At 32.8% G+C, this 17443-nt stretch overlaps 1 protein-coding gene across 1 annotated transcript in view; it reads left to right on the top strand.

Annotated features, from left to right (window-relative positions):
* The window catches only part of LOC127708061 (caspase-3-like), a 73346-nt gene that overhangs the window by 48961 nt on the left and 6942 nt on the right, over positions 1–17443 (top strand). The window contains exon 12 of the mRNA XM_052212854.1: positions 4090–4304. Within this exon, the coding sequence (XP_052068814.1) occupies positions 4090–4304 (215 nt within the window). The remainder of the gene's footprint in view (positions 1–4089; positions 4305–17443) is intronic.

Below are 17443 nucleotides of genomic sequence, written 5' to 3'. Positions count from 1 at the left end.
ACGTAAATGCAAATTTCACAAAGCTTGATCCAAATAGCCTTTTTACTGTCTAATAACTTGCAAGTACGAAAAAGACAGGAAAGAAGTATATTTTGTCTATATGTTTTGTGTTTGCACACTTTTTAAAGTTGATCATGCATTCGTTCTAAAATAAAATTTTGACCAGATAAAAGTTAAAAGATGACTTAATTGGACAACCGCAATTGTTAAATCGCTTTGACGTCCGAAAAAAAGATAATAATCAACACATCCATTGTAACTTTTAAAGCCAGTTAAATCCTTTTTTGCTGAAAGAACGTCCGATATCATAAAAATTCATTATCAAAACATAACAAAAACACGTAAAGAACGTTTAAGTATTCAATATAAATCAAAACACAAAGGTTATTCCTGATTAGTTTTTCGAATTATTTTATTTAGGCGTTGAGACCCTTTGGTGAACCCACAGTTTAAATGTCTATAATAAATACGTCGTGAGTTGTGGGCGTTACAGACGAACGTTCACCTAATCTGACCCAGTCAATGGGATATTTTAGCGCGCCAATCAATGGTCTCGGCTACACTGTTTTGCACATGATTCTATATTAAATCAAATTTAACATAACAGTGACAACAATACATTTACTTCTTTCACAATAAAAAAAAAAAAGAAAAACATTTGTTTATGGTGAAAATCAAAATGCATTATTTTCTGTGTGATTTGAAAAAAATATAATTATAAATCTCGAGCCAAAAGTATCACTTATTTTTTCATAACGAGTGTAGGATTTGAATCCCGTACTTAATGATTTATCGTTCTATCTTTCCTTAACGACTCCTACACGATCACGGCAACCTTTTATTTAGTTTTTAAGTAAGATAATTTATAAAAAGAAGTGAATTCGTAAATGACAATCTACGAGCAATGTAAGTAAATGGCTGGTGTCTACCTGACAATTTGTTTGTTTATATCTCATTCTTGGCGTATTACATTTTCGCAAATTTTGTAACGTTGCAGTTTTACTTTTCTACAACACGATAATACTTATAATTAATAACACCTTTATCTAAAGAAAGGAACTCATTTGGACTACACCAGTTTTCAATAAGCCTCTCTTGATACATTATTAACTAAACCAGTAAATAATCAATCCACAATAAAAAAAAAATGTTGTTAATCGTTAACTAATATATAAATATATTCACGACAAATACAACGGCATACTTTTAAAGACTGGTGGGGATATTTTTAAATTTCTCATTTCAATTTTGTCATTTCTCACTTCAAACTTGACATTCCCAACTTCCAAGCTAAAATTTATCACTTCATAATTGAGATTTCTCAGTTCCAGGTTGACAGTTCATACTTTCAAGTTTACATTTCCCAGTTTCAACTTGACAATTTTTCCAAATTGACATTTCACAGTTCTAACTTTAAAGTGAAAAATGGAAACTTAGACCTAAGTCAGGAGCCTGTTGTTCAGTGGTTTGTCGTTTGTTGGTGTGGGCCATAAGTGTTTCTCGTTTCTCGTTTTTTATATAGATTAGACCGTTGGTTTTCCTGTTTGAATTGTTTTACACTTGTCATTTTGGGACGCTTTATAGCTTGCTGTTCGGTGTGAGCCAAGGCTCCGTGTTGAAGGCCCTACTTTGACCTATAATTGTTTACTTTTTATACATTGTGACTTGGATGGAGAGTTGTCTCATTGGCACTCATACCCCATCTTCTTATATTAGAAGTGAGAAATGAAAAACTCGGAACTGAGAAATGTCAATTTGGAGTTGAGAAACATAAAGTTGGAAACGAAATCGAAAGCCTGATTACAGGACACACAATTTATTAAATACTTGATTAGAACAATCTCAAAATGAGTCCATGTTTACGCTTCAAGTTCAAACCTATACCTTCTCGCATTTCAGACAAAGTTGATCTTAGATGAATTTGTCTATTAATTAATTGTAGGTGTCTTTTAGTCATAAAGCTCCTCACGTACAAATGTATTCAGGAATTTTTTCTTTACATCTAAGGCCTTCGCATGTTTGAGTTTGAGCGTGCCTGATGAGGGTACATGCAGCAAAGCGCTTCGGACGTCCACAATTGTTAACGTATAAAAGTATTAATTCCTTCACCCGGTACTTTATTGTCTAGGAAATAAAATGCATTGTAATATAATTTTACATTGAGACAAAGGCTATCTGATAACAAAAACAAGATTTAATTACGTGTTACATACGAACTTATCTTAATTAATTTTATAGTGCCTAACAAGATTTTGTGAGGTAGACGAAAGTGACATTAAAACGATCGTATTTAATTATAATGTCCAAAAAAAGGCAGATGATCGGACATACTTTGACTTTATTTACTGACTTCTTTTGTTTGGGATTAATTGTATTTATAACATTATAATGAGACTGAAAAATGTTTTTTTTTGTTTGTTCAGATAAACAATAATTTTACCTGGCGTAGCCGTGCGTAAAATGTATTTCAGCATTTCTCTTCCAAAAATGACTTGTTTAATGGAATGAAACGTCTGATTTGTAAACTTTCCCTTTTTTTCTCCGGAATAGGCTATTAAAAAATAATTTATCTACTCTATATGTGGAAAATATAAGAAGTGGCAATTCTTACATTCATATCTTTAGTTTCATTTATAAACAAGAATGCGTCCATAATACACGGATGCCCACTCGCACTATCATTTTCTATGTTCAGTGGACCGTGAAATTGGGATCAAAACTCTAATTTGGCATTAAAATTAGGAAGATCATATCATAGGAAACATGTGTACTAAGTATCAAGTTGATTGGACTTCAACTTCATCAAAAACTACCTTGACCAAAAACTTTAACCAGAAGCGTGATAGACGGACGAACGGACGAACGAACGAATGGACGCACAGACCGAAAAACATAATGCACCTCTACTATCGTAGGTGGGGCATAAAAATAATATGGATTCGTCCAGTGTCCAGTTTTAAGGTCATTCAAGTTATAACTTTATCCAATCAAATTGCGTAAGATTCAATAACAATGACCGGCCCAAATCATAATAAGTACTATAGTGGATTCTATTTATATAACCCTTTGTCCGTTTCTCGACATATAGGCATATATCAATGCTGTTTATTTCCATGAATCAAATTTTTGTTATGATTAAAACAAATATGTTTTTTATAGTTGATTTTCAATTTAGACACTTGTCTCTTCAAAAGGTAATCTTGAACTTAAGACTGACATTTGTTTTAAATGAAATTTTCAACATTAAAACTTTAAAAAAATTGTAAATTGAAATTCATTCAATTCTAAACGTTTAACCGCTTCAGTCTTGAAAAAGTGAATCCCTCACGAGAGCATGTCCTTTGTGAGTACCATGTGGGAAAATGAAACGGTTTGTCGTTTTCCAAAAATATTGTGAAGTTTTTCCTTGTTTGGCAGTTTTCAACTACCTGCTAAACATATTCTAATTAGAAATGAACTTTATTAAAATAAGGAGATGTGATATGATTGCCACTAAGACAACTATCCACCAGTTCAAATGGAGTGGATGTAAGCAATTGCAGGAAACCGTACGGCCTTCAACAATAAGAAAAACACATATCTTATAGTCAGAAAAAAAGCCCCGACATACAAAATGTGAAACACTTAAAACGAGAAAACTAACGGCTAATTAATAATAAATTAATTTACGAAAAACAAATATGACAGACATGAACATACGACAACCACTGAACTTCAGGCTCTTGACTTGGGAGATGCACATACAGAATGCGGTGGGGTCAAACATGTTTGTGAGCTCTCAACCCCCCCTCCCCCCAAACCTGCGACAGTGGTCTGACAACACAACATAAGTTATTTATTTGCAATATATGAACATGTAACATTCACTTACAGAGGAAGACAAATTTGCGGACACGTAAATCCAAAACATATTTTTTGAAGAAATGTCGTAAATTTGTGGAAACATAATTCATTTTTTTGCGGAAAAGTAATGCTGATTTGCGGAAACGTAAAACGCCGCACGTGATCTTATACATTTAACATGCGATTTATTTTCCGAGTAATTTTTTTTTATATTTTAGGCATAAACGTATTTTTTTAATATTGCAGATTATGTGGCATGGAGAAATACGGAAATGGGATCAATCTATATAGAGATCTTATGTGAGATTCTGCGATTAGAAGGAGCTGAAACTAAGCTTACAGAGCTTCTACAGAAAGTCAATAATTGTACTTCGAAGTACTTCGATGATCACCAATGTTGTCAGGTGCCATGCTTTACATCATCTCTAAGAAAATCTCTTTTATTTTCTCGTAGAAAACAAGTGAGTATTACTTAACAATATAAAAAGAAGATGTGGTATGATCGCCAATGAGACAACTCTCCACAAGAGACCACATGACACAGAAATTAACAGCTATAGGTCACCGTACGGCCTTCAACAATGAGCAAAGCCCATACCGCATAGTCAGCTAAAAAAGGGTCCCGAAATCACAAATGTAAAACAATTCAATTGAGAAAACTAACGGCTGTTGCTTTTGCTTTCTTACCGTATATGATCATTAACGCGTGAATGTTATAACAATATTACTTATGTGTCCAACTCAAGATTCATGTTCATCAAACCAATTTATTTGTGCACTTTGTTGGATTTAAGAAACATTTTATTTCTTAGAGACTCGATTTCAATTGATAAAAGGCACATAATAAAATTGAGAATGGAAATGGGGAAGTTTGTCATAAACAGTTAAAAAAATATTGCCATAAAGTCCCTTTTTATTGATTTCAGCTTTATTACGTCATTAAGGTGCTGTCTTATTCAAATAATTTTACCTTTCTCGAATTATTGATAAGTTTATCGTTTTTTATTAAAATTTGTTACTTCCATAAACATGTAAAATTTCAGTCTTTAAAAAGGGCATTATTGTCTACAAGAAATGAGTTACCTATCGCATCTCAAATTTTGAATTACAAACATGTGTTGCAGGATCTCAATATTGACAACTTCAAGTCTAAACCAATTATTTCTTTAAAAGGAGTGATATTTATTGATTGATTGATTGTTGGTTGCTTTACGCCGCATTAGCACAACAAGGCTATATCGCGGCGAGGAGTGATATAGAAGCTTGAGAATTAAATCATCTACTAGAAACATAACTACCATCTTCAGCTTTGGTTTATTAACAGCGCACATGTAATCTTTATAAGTGCGGGTATAAAATTTAGACATATTGGTTTGTCAGATTTAGATGAAGTTGTCAAGCTACATGTATCAACTGCGACTTATTAAAGTTATAGCCAATACCTATGATAAACCGGGTATGATTAAACCTAATAGCAACACCAATTACTCTGATGAATACATTTTTTCTTAAGAGGAATGTGTAAAAATATAAACTTTTATTACTTTTCGTGCGTCGGTAGCTTTGTTCTGAATTATTCTTCATTAATAACGCTCGAAACAAATATTTGAAAGCCAATTTATTGATAAATATTACTCCTGGTAAATGGTGTTGCATTGCCAAGTCAGTGTCAAATTTTACTGAAAACAGAAATTCACCCTTTTTTAGATCATGATGACCAAGATTTCATTCATCCACATCCATTGAACAAATCAGAGATGTTGTACAATCATTTGCTAAAATAGCTAAAATTGATACTGAATATAATGATAATAGGCCTCCTTCATGTCATTTAAACACAGAGATTCACCCTTTTTAGATCATGATGACCAAAATTTCATTCATCCACATCCATTGGACAAATCAGAGATTTTGTACAACACACACTACAAACCAGTAAAAGTCTGAAATGGCCTATGTCTGTACTCGACTGTACTGATTTTTACTCGACCAGTCTGAATTGGTCTGAAATTTACTCGACTTTACTCGACCCTAGTCTTAACCATACTCGACTGTACTGATTTGTACTTTACCCTTATCTTTGCCATTGAAAATAGTCTGAACTATTACTCGACCAGTCTGAAACAGTCTTAACTCATTCTCGACCTGTACTCGACCTATTTTTTTCAGTCTAAACCATACTCGACCAAAGGTCTGAACAATACTCGACCAGTCTGAACCATATTTGACCAAATAACCTCTACTTTTTCTAAATTTTAACTGTTAAAATAAATTTCTTTTTAACTGACATGACAACAGCCACAATAAAATAAAGATATATTATAAAAACAGATTTTTACATTCTTACATGATTCTCAGATTTATCGAATAGAGATAGTTAAATCAAATTATCTTATATAATAATTTAATTATATTAAATTTTTAAAGTTTTAGAGTTTTGTTAAAAAAAGATTTTCTTTTACCTAAAAATCACACATATACTGAGGGTAATTAAACCTTATTAAGGTGCTTCTTGTTTTGCATGTGTTTTTTTTCTAGATAAAAACTACATATATAGGTTTCATGGTTACATACAAAAAATGTACAATAGTTATATAATTATCTTTTTAATGAGGTAACAACAGCCAACAAAATCACTGAAATTGTTTAACCTTATTTTAGAAATATATCTTTTATTATAATTTGGGATATATTATATACAATATATCAAAAAGGGATAAAAATTAAAGAAATTAATAAAATTGTTCTTCTGATTAGTGGTGAAGTATAAAGTAATACCTCCTGCTTGGGGCAAACTCATGAAAAAAATCACACCTGGTCAGAGAGTATTAAATTCTAAATAACATTCATTCAAAATTGCAACATCTTGTGAAACTTAAATCGCAAGGCCTTTTGAATTCATTAGATAAGTAATACACGAGTTTAAGAAAAATAGGGCTTTCTTTTTACCTGTAAAACACACATGTACTGAGGTAATTAAACCTTATTAAAGTGCTTCTTGTATGCCATGTCTTTAATTTTGACAAAAATTATTTAAATGTAATTGAAATAAATTTTTACTGTAACTTTGGAACACATTTCCTTTTTTAAAAGTTTATCACAGGATTACTATGGAAGTTCTATTATCAGGATTATATTAAATTCTTGGTTTAACAAAACAAAGGTGTCATATTTTAAATTTATTAAGTTGCTTTATATGCTATTTTATATATATTTTAATAAAAAAAATGTTCACTGCATTATTAACTAAACTCAACTGACACCATTATATACGAGGCTTAAGTTAATGGTGAAAATTGTCCAGTAACCATAAAATATATCTGAAACATTCAAAAAAATTTGAATAACATTGAAAATATAAGTCACAATTCAGTTTTGAGATTATTTGATCAGCTTGTTTTATTTTTATTTTAAAGGTGAAATATATGTATGTATATAAGTGTTGATGAATATGGTGATGAAGTTATATTATGTTTATTGTGAAATTTTGGTTTCAATGCTATATTGAATACATTTTTAATTTCAAATTGTTGTTCAAATTTCTAGCCAGGGGAAATAGTTGTTGTTAAAAACAGCTCCTAAATTGATGAAATACAATAGATAGATACAAAAAATAGGTCTAGGTTGGTTAAGACTTGGTCGAGTATGGTTCAGACTAGGTCGAGTATGGTTCAGACTAGGTCGAGTATGGTTCAGACTAGGTCAAGCATGGTTCAGACTAGGTCGAGCATGGTTCAGACACGTATAAAATGGTTAAGTACTGGTCGAGTAAGGGTCGAGTACAAGTTCAGACTGTTAAGTACGGTTCAGACTACAGTCGAGTATTATCAAGTAAATTTCAGACCAATTCAGACTGGTCGAGTAAAAATCAGTACAGTCGAGTACAGATATAGGCCATTTTAGACTTTTACTGGTTTGTAGTGACATGTTTTTAATTCAAAATTCAAAACTTGCAAGTGAATAATTCGACCTCATTGAATCCGTATTCATGTGACCTTTAATTTAACCCCTTAGCTAGAGATTGGTTACGCATATATTATGCGTGTTCAGCTATTAAAAGGAAAAGAATGTCAACATTGAAAGTGAAACAAAGGTGAACCATTTCTATGACTGATTCAATGCACAAAAAATCATTCTTATACAGGTAAAAGCGATGATGATTAACTTATTTTTTAAACTTACAACATGACACATAGAAACGTCCAATTGCACGTGGTCGCTTATTTATTTATATTTCTGTTTCTGTTCATATCGGGTTATGTGACCGTCGGCAGTCTTCGGAGGTCATCTCGATGAGTAATTAGATGGCGTCTGGACTAAAATACACACGAAATGCAGATATATATTACCATTCATTGTTTATTGTTTTTTTCAGACTCATTTTAATTTGGATATACGCTTTAGTATGTTATAAATCAAATATGAAAATTTGAGTCAAATCAGTGAACATGAATTTGACAGCTAATGCCCCATTAAAAGAGGTTGCTAGCCCATCATATAAAATATTTTATGTTTCTTTCAGTTAAAAAGTTTCCATTGTTAACGAAAATTGCACATGTTAATTCTCTCATCTCTTTATTTCTCCTATTTCTGTTACTATTAGTCTGCAAGATTATTGAAAAGATTCTTTAAAACACTTGTATAATCATATGAAGAGTAATAACCTTTGTCAAAAATTCAATCTGGATTTCAGTCAGGTGATTGATTCTATTGTTAATCAGTTAATTGAAATATCTTATAAAATTATCAATACCATAGATAATGGAATGGATGCAAGGTTTGCATTTTGAGATGTATCTAGAGCTTTTGAAAAAGTTTTGCACAATTGACTTTTTTTTATACTTGAACAGTTTGGCTTAAATTTTCACTTGTTTGCACATTTTTTCTGACAGACTGACTTAAGTTTTGTGGTTTATATTTACTACTCATTGATAGGTATATTTGAATATAGTTCATTAGAATGTTTAAAGTTTCCCCTGAAAAAAAAATATAAAAAAGGTAGACTAATATGTGCAGCTAATTTTATAGACTTAAATTTCCAATTTATAGTTAAATGCATGGATGTATCTATTTGTTTAGAACATAATCACCCATTCATTCTCGTCCAATGGTTAGTCAGTATTTTCCTTTCTATTTTTCATAGTACACGACTTTCCATGCATATAAAATTCTATTCTTGAATGACTTTTCATTGTAGATTAATTATTAAAGTAAACTCTTAAAAACTGCTCTAACCAAGTGTACAATCCCCCGAGGCATTTCCATTTTTGTCATTATTAAAAATTATACAATTTTAGAAAAGCTGATTTATATTACATTGTGAGCTTTTAAAATGAGGGAATTTCAGATAAATAAGTATTAAATTGTATCTGAAGCAGACAAAACAACTTGAAGTTCATTTTTTAATAATTTATCCTATTTTGTTATCACAAAACTATTTCATTGCTATTTCCTTCCATCTGTTGACTATTGAATATACACTGTTCAAAAAAAGAAACGCATAGCTCGGATGAATTTTTCAAAATGCAAAATATATATTTTACAAGGTAAAATGAAACGGTCAATTGCATCTTGTAAGTTTTAAACTTTATGCCCGTTCTTTTGATTTGGCTCTCTGCCTCATGAAATTTGCGGCTCGCTAAAAGTTCAAGAGTTTTTCACGAGAAATTTGTGGTCAACTCAACTGTTACACGAAATATCGTCATCGGCCGTCTCAAGGCCGGAGTGTCCCAAAGGGAAGTAGCAAGAACTGCAAATGTTAACCAGAGCACAATTTCGCGACTTTAGAACAGATATCAGCAGACTGGCTGTACTTAGGACCGCCCCAGGAGTGGACAACCTCGCCTAACGACTCCTTGTTATGATATTATAACTATTATATTTATTTAGTCGGCCTTATTTGTTTTGTATGGCCTATTATATATTTTTACATTGTGTACAAAATAATACACATTGTGTTACAACTATTTCAGTTTAGAAATAACTTGACCAATCATTGATACTCATGGAATGATTAGAACTTTCTATTTTACTTACATAACGTTTCCAGAATGATCATAACAAAAGATGCGTAATTCAAACATCTACCGTTATCTAGAAGTTTCCGTTTAAGTATATATACAAGTATGCAGACCCTAAAGTTAGATAGACTTAGACATCGATAGACATCAACATTCTCAGCAGTTGGATTGACAATTTTATTTACAAACTACACCATACTAGATTGTGACCTATTGGATATTATATTCTGTGGATTCCGAGAAGATTTCCGGATAAAGAATAGTTAAAAGATTGGACACATATTTTGACAGTTAAGTTGACATTTATATTTGTGTAATACTTCTTGTAAACTAGTGTATAATAAATCTTGTTAAATTTTATTATTGATTTGTGTCTTTTGTTGGCTACAATTAAAAGTCGATTTTTCTGGTCATAACAGAAATTAGGTGCTCGTCCGGGATAACGTTAATATCTTGTTAATTTTTTTTCAGTATTTTTATTAAAACTAGCCAACAGAATTCTACAAAATGGCATTTGATGCCGGTAATTTTTTGAAAACGCCAGACCTGGAGAGGTTTGATAATTTAAAGAAAGATGAATTAGTGTTGCTTGCTAAACATCTGAAATTAGACTTTAGAGTATCTATGAGAAAGCAAATTATAAAAAAGTTGGTAATAGATTATTTAGCTGACTCAGAAATATTTGGTGAAGAGGCTCTTAAACTCAAGGTCGAAAATGTTGATGCTTCAAAATTAAAACAGCTTGAATTAGAACATGAACTTAAATTAAAACAATTGGAAAGAGAAGAAAGGCAGGCAGAACTTCAAATGAAGGAAAGGTTAGAGATGGAGAAGATAAAAGAAAGAAAAGATGAAATTAAATTAAAACAGGCAGAACTAGAAATGAAGGAAAGATTAGAGATGGAGAAAATGAAAATTGAAATGGCCAAAGAAGAAAGCAACACTAAATTCCAGTCAAAATCAGAACATTTTAATTTTGATGCAGCAAAAAATATACGTTTGGTTCCCAAATTTTGTGAAAAAACAGTTGACAAATTTTTTTCCACAGTTTGAAAAAATTGCTTAAAATTTGAAATGGCCGAAGCCTTTTTGGACTACAATGCTGCAAAGTGTTTTTGAGGGCAAGGCCGCTGAAATTTACTCAGCACTTTCATCAGAATAGTTCTGATTATGACACGGTTAAAAAGGAAGTTTTGAAAGCTTATGAGCTAGTGCCAGAAGCAAATAGACAGAAATTTAGGTCTTATAAAAAATTTGATTCACAAACCTATGTTGATTTTGCTAGGGAAAAAGAAGATCTATTTGATAAATGGCTTACGTCAAAGAAAATAGATAAACATTTTAGACTAAAACAGCAGAAATAATAGTTCTACATCATCATCTAATTAAAAAAAAAATTATATGCTAGATTTGAGAGGTATGCAATTTGTTTGTAAATGAAGAAAATTGTGTTAATCTTCTTATCACGACTGCTTTGCAAATGCAGAATATGTTTTGTTTAAATCATTTTTCTTAACAGTCACATAAGGGGAGACGATTATCTCAAAATATTTACTTTATAAAAGTAACTTACAATTATTTCACCTTTTTTGTTTTGTAATCAGAAAACGTGACCCTAATTTAAGACAATTGATGTTATCAGAAGAGTTCAATCAGTGTGTTCATTTAGACTTAAAACACATTTAGATGACAAAACTGTTGAGACATTACAAGATGCAGCTGTTATATCGAATAATTATACTCTTTCACATAAAAGAAGTTTCAAAGGTCAAAATTTTAATACTTCGAGTGGAAATTACAAGAATCAAAGCACTGAGCGTACTGATAGTAAGCCTGTTGCACAGAATAAGAGTCAGTCTAGTTATAATATGTCTAGTCCAAAATTTGATACTTTTGAGAAGAAGTCACTGACTTGTGCTTATTGTAAGAAGAATTGTCACCTGATGGCTGATTGTGTTAGACTCCAGAAGAAGAATGAAAGAGATATATAAGACCAGTGCTTGTACGACACCCCTTGTTACCAATACGTTGGAATGTCCTGCGAGTCAGGCTTTTAAGTCCAGTTTTTGTGATTACATGGAGAATTATTAACCTTTTATGTCTGATGGGTTTGTTTCTATTGTTGATAATGCCACTCCTCAGCCTATTAAGATTTTACATGACACTGGAGCTTCTCAGTCTTTATTGTTAGAAGGTGTGTTGCCTTTGTCCAAGGAGACTTCTGTTGGTGCCTTCGTTTTGTTACAAGGTGTGGAGTTAGGTTGTATAGACGTTCCCCTCCATCGTATTTATCTGAAGTCAGATTTGATTACTGGACTAGTTGTTGTGGATGTTTCATTATTGCTAGGAAATGATCTAGCTAGGAACAAAGTGGTTGCTGAACCAATTGTTACCAGTGAACTGGTGGTGGATGTTAAATCACCTGAAGACGATGCTGAACTGTATCCAGCTTGTGTCGTTACTAGGGCGATGGCTAGAAAACAACAGAATTAGGATTGCAAGAAGACCAGTTTGATTACATGGACCTTTCTGACACCTTTCTCTTTCTATAGCTCAGAGAAGGCCGTAATTAGCAAGAATGTAATCATGCCATGGTCAGACGTAAACAGCCATTCATTAGACCGAAGGAAATTTGTCGAAGAACAAAATAAAGACCCTGAGGTTCCTCAGCTCTGCAAGAGGGCTCAACTACAGGAGGAAGCAGACAAAGTGGCCGAATGCTATTACCATCAAGACGGCATTTTAATGAGAAAGTAGAGGCCCCCTGAAGCTACCCCAGAGGAAGAATGGAGAGTGGTATACCAAGTGGTGGTGCCTAAAGTCTATAGGCAAGACATTATTGGTCTTGCCCATGATACCCCCTTGGCTGGACACTTAGGTATAAGGAAGACTTGCCTTAAGATCTTACAGCATTTCTACTGGCCAAGACTAAGAAGTGATGTCGCAGAATACTGCAATTCATGCAATATATGCCAGGTTGTTGGTAAGCCTTAACAGAAAATACCACCAGCACCACTTCTGCCTATTCCATCCTTTGAAGAACCTTTCAGCAGAGTACTAATTGATTGCGTTGGACCTTCACCGAAGACCAAGAACGGAAATGCGTATTTATTGACAATCATGTGTACCTCCACTCGCTTTCCACAGGCTATTCCGCTAAGGAATATCAAGACACCAACTATTGTCAAAACTCTTATCAAATTTTTCACGCTAGTAGGACTTCCAAAGTCTGTACAATCCGACCAGCTTTCAAATTTTATGTCAGGTTTATTTCAGCAAATCGTGTACCAGTTAGGGATTGCTCAGTATAGATCAAGGGCTTACCATCCAGAATCTCAAGGTGCCTTAGAACGTTTTCATCAAACATTGAAGAACATGATTAGTACTTTTTGTCTTCAATTTGATAGGGACTGGGCTGATGGTGTTCACTTTTTACTTTTTCGCGGTCCGAGAGGCTGTTCAAGAATCCCTTGGTTTTAGTCCCTTTGAGTTGGTATTTGGTCATACTGTAAGGGGACCTTTAAAGTTGATTAAGGAAAAAATGGCTTACTGAACACACTGACTTGAATCTTCTAGACTATGTATCTAGATTTAAAGAAAAAATGTATACTGCTTGTCAAATTGCTCAGAACAATTTAAAAACTGTTCAGAATAAGATGAAAATATGGAATGATAAAGATGCCAGGCACAGAGTTTTTGAGCCAGGTGATAAGGTACTTGTATTTTTGCCAGTCCCTGGACATCCATTACAAGCTAAATATTGTGGTCCTTATACCATAGAGAGTAAAATCAATGATTTGAATTATATTGTAAAAACACCAGGTCGGCGTAAACAAAATAGAGTGTGTCACATTAATATGTTAAAACCATATTTTGAGCGTACTAATGAAGGTGAGGGTAAACCAGTTGCCACTTTAGCCATGGTTAAATTGGAGAAAGATCATGACAAACCAGATATAATTGAACCACCTTTTAGTTCTAAAACTATGGAAGAGACAGTTAGATTGAAATATTCAGAAACTTTGTCAAATTTAGACTCAAAACTTGCACATCTGACTTTTGATCTAAGAGAAAAATTAAAAACTTTGGTATTTTCTTTTAAAAATCTTCATCTTCCAGATGTGCCAAACAAAACCACTGCTGTTTGTCATGATGTCGATGTAGGTGATGCTTCTCCAATTAAGCAACATCCTTTCCTGCTAAATCCACTCAAACTTGAATTTATGGGACAAGAAATTAAATGTATGCTTGACAATGATATTATTGAGCCGAGTAACAGTGAATGGAGTTCTCCTTGTCTCCTTGTGCCCAAACCAGATAAAACCTTTCGTTTCGTAACTGATTTCAGAAAAGTAAATACTGTTTCAAATTCTGATTCCTATCCGATTCCAATGATAGACGACTGCATTGATAACATTGGAAAAGCAAAATTGGTGAGCAAATTTGATTTATTGATAGGTTACTGGCATCTTTTACGGAAATATTCTAAATTCATCTGGAGTGAAAATTGTCAAAACGATTTTGAAAATTGCAAATCACTTTTAATTAATAGTCCAGTTCTGATCACTCCAGACTTTGAAAAACAATTTAAACTTGCCGTTGATACAAGCGATGTAGGAATTGGAGCTGTTTTATATCAAGAGACAGATGATAATGTTGAGAAACCTATATCATATTTTTCTAAGAAATTAGATAAACACCAAAAAAATTATTCAACTATTGAAAAAGAGTGTTTTGCACTGTTGTCTGCACTTCAACATTTTGATGAATTTTAAATCCCACTGTGCGTCCTATTTTTGTTTATACTGATCATAATCCTCTCACCTTCATACATAAATTGAGAAAAAAGAACCAGAAATTGATTATGTGGAGTTTATTGTTACAGGAATATGATGTTATTGTAAAACATATTAAAGGTAAAGATAATGTAATAGCAGATGCTTTATCTAGAACTTATTAAAACACTGTGTTTATACTATGTATTTTTGTACATATTATTCATGAAAAGTTTTTGTTACACTCAAACTTTTTTTTAAGGGGGAAGGTGTTATGATATCGTAACTATCATTATATTTAGTTGGCCTAATTTGTTTTGTGTGGCCTATTATATATTTTTACATTGTGTACAAAATAATACACTTTGTGTTACAACTATGCAATTTAGAAATAACTGGAACAATCATTGATACTCATGGAATGATTAGAACTTTCTATTTTACTTACATAACGTTTCCAGAATGATCATAACAAAAGATGCGTAATTTAAACATCAACCGTTATCAAGAAGTTTCCGTTTGAGTATATATACAAGTATGCAGACCCTAAAGTTAGATAGACTTAGACATCGATAGACATCAACATTCTCAGCAGTTGGATTGACACTTTTATTTACAATCTACATCATACTAGATTGTGACCTATTGGATATAATATTCTGTGGATTCCGAGAAGATTTCCGGATAAAGAAAAGATAAAAGATTGGACACATATTTTGACAGTTAAGTTGACATTTATATTTGTGTAATACTTCTTGTAAACTAGTGTACAATAAATCTTGTTAAATTTTATTATTGATTTGTGTCTTTTGTTGGCTACAATTAAAAGTAGATTTTTCTGGTTAGAACATCCTGGACAAGATCGCTACATCCAGGTATTTCATCTACGGAATCGAACCGTTGCTGCAACATCCACTGCAGTTGGGATTCCAGGATTGAGAAGAATCAGCTCACAAGCAGTCCGCAATCGACTGCACCAACATGACATTAGACCCAGTAGGCCGTATTTTGGACACGTTTTGAGGCCGTCACACAAGAACGGAAATGCGTATTTATTGACAATCATGTGTACCTCCACTCGCTTTCCACAGGCTATTCCGCTAAGGAATATCAAGACACCAACTATTGTCAAAACTCTTATCAAATTTTTCACGCTAGTAGGACTTCCAAAGTCTGTACAATCCGACCAGCTTTCAAATTTTATGTCAGGTTTATTTCAGCAAATCGTGTACTAGTTAGGGATTGCTCAGTATAGATCAAGGGCTTACCATCCAGAATCTCAAGGTGCCTTAGAACGTTTTCATCAAACATTGAAGAACATGATTAGTACTTTTTGTCTTCAATTTGATAGGGACTGGGCTGATGGTGTTCACTTTTTACTTTTTGCGGTCCGAGAGGCTGTTCAAGAATCCCTTGGTTTTAGTCCCTTTGAGTTGGTATTTGGTCATACTGTAAGGGGACCTTTAAAGTTGATTAAGGAAAAAATGGCTTACTGAACACACTGACTTGAATCTTCTAGACTATGTATCTAGATTTAAAGAAAAAATGTATACTGCTTGTCAAATTGCTCAGAACAATTTAAAAACTGTTCAGAATAAGATGAAAATATGGAATGATAAAGATGCCAGGCACAGAGTTTTTGAGCCAGGTGATAAGGTACTTGTATTTTTGCCAGTCCCTGGACATCCATTACAAGCTAAATATTGTGGTCCTTATACCATAGAGAGTAAAATCAATGATTTGAATTATATTGTAAAAACACCAGGTCGGCGTAAACAAAATAGAGTGTGTCACATTAATATGTTAAAACCATATTTTGAGCGTACTAATGAAGGTGAGGGTAAACCAGTTGCCACTTTAGCCATGGTTAAATTGGAGAAAGATCATGACAAACCAGATATAATTGAACCACCTTTTAGTTCTAAAACTATGGAAGAGACAGTTAGATTGAAATATTCAGAAACTTTGTCAAATTTAGACTCAAAACTTGCACATCTGACTTTTGATCTAAGAGAAAAATTAAAAACTTTGGTATTTTCTTTTAAAAATCTTCATCTTCCAGATGTGCCAAACAAAACCACTGCTGTTTGTCATGATGTCGATGTAGGTGATGCTTCTCCAATTAAGCAACATCCTTTCCTGCTAAATCCACTCAAACTTGAATTTATGGGACAAGAAATTAAATGTATGCTTGACAATGATATTATTGAGCCGAGTAACAGTGAATGGAGTTCTCCTTGTCTCCTTGTGCCCAAACCAGATAAAACCTTTCGTTTCGTAACTGATTTCAGAAAAGTAAATACTGTTTCAAATTCTGATTCCTATCCGATTCCAATGATAGACGACTGCATTGATAACATTGGAAAAGCAAAATTGGTGAGCAAATTTGATTTATTGATAGGTTACTGGCATCTTTTACGGAAATATTCTAAATTCATCTGGAGTGAAAATTGTCAAAACGATTTTGAAAATTGCAAATCACTTTTAATTAATAGTCCAGTTCTGATCACTCCAGACTTTGAAAAACAATTTAAACTTGCCGTTGATACAAGCGATGTAGGAATTGGAGCTGTTTTATATCAAGAGACAGATGATAATGTTGAGAAACCTATATCATATTTTTCTAAGAAATTAGATAAACACCAAAAAAATTATTCAACTATTGAAAAAGAGTGTTTTGCACTGTTGTCTGCACTTCAACATTTTGATGAATTTTAAATCCCACTGTGCATCCTATTTTTGTTTATACTGATCATAATCCTCTCACCTTCATACATAAATTGAGAAAAAAGAACCAGAAATTGA

Source organism: Mytilus californianus, unplaced genomic scaffold (assembly GCF_021869535.1).
Source record: "Mytilus californianus isolate M0D057914Y unplaced genomic scaffold, xbMytCali1.0.p SCAF_7, whole genome shotgun sequence".
NCBI classification, from domain to species: domain Eukaryota; kingdom Metazoa; phylum Mollusca; class Bivalvia; order Mytilida; family Mytilidae; genus Mytilus; species Mytilus californianus.
Note: the sequence above shows the minus strand (reverse complement) of the source record. Positions and strands in the feature narration are given on the sequence as shown.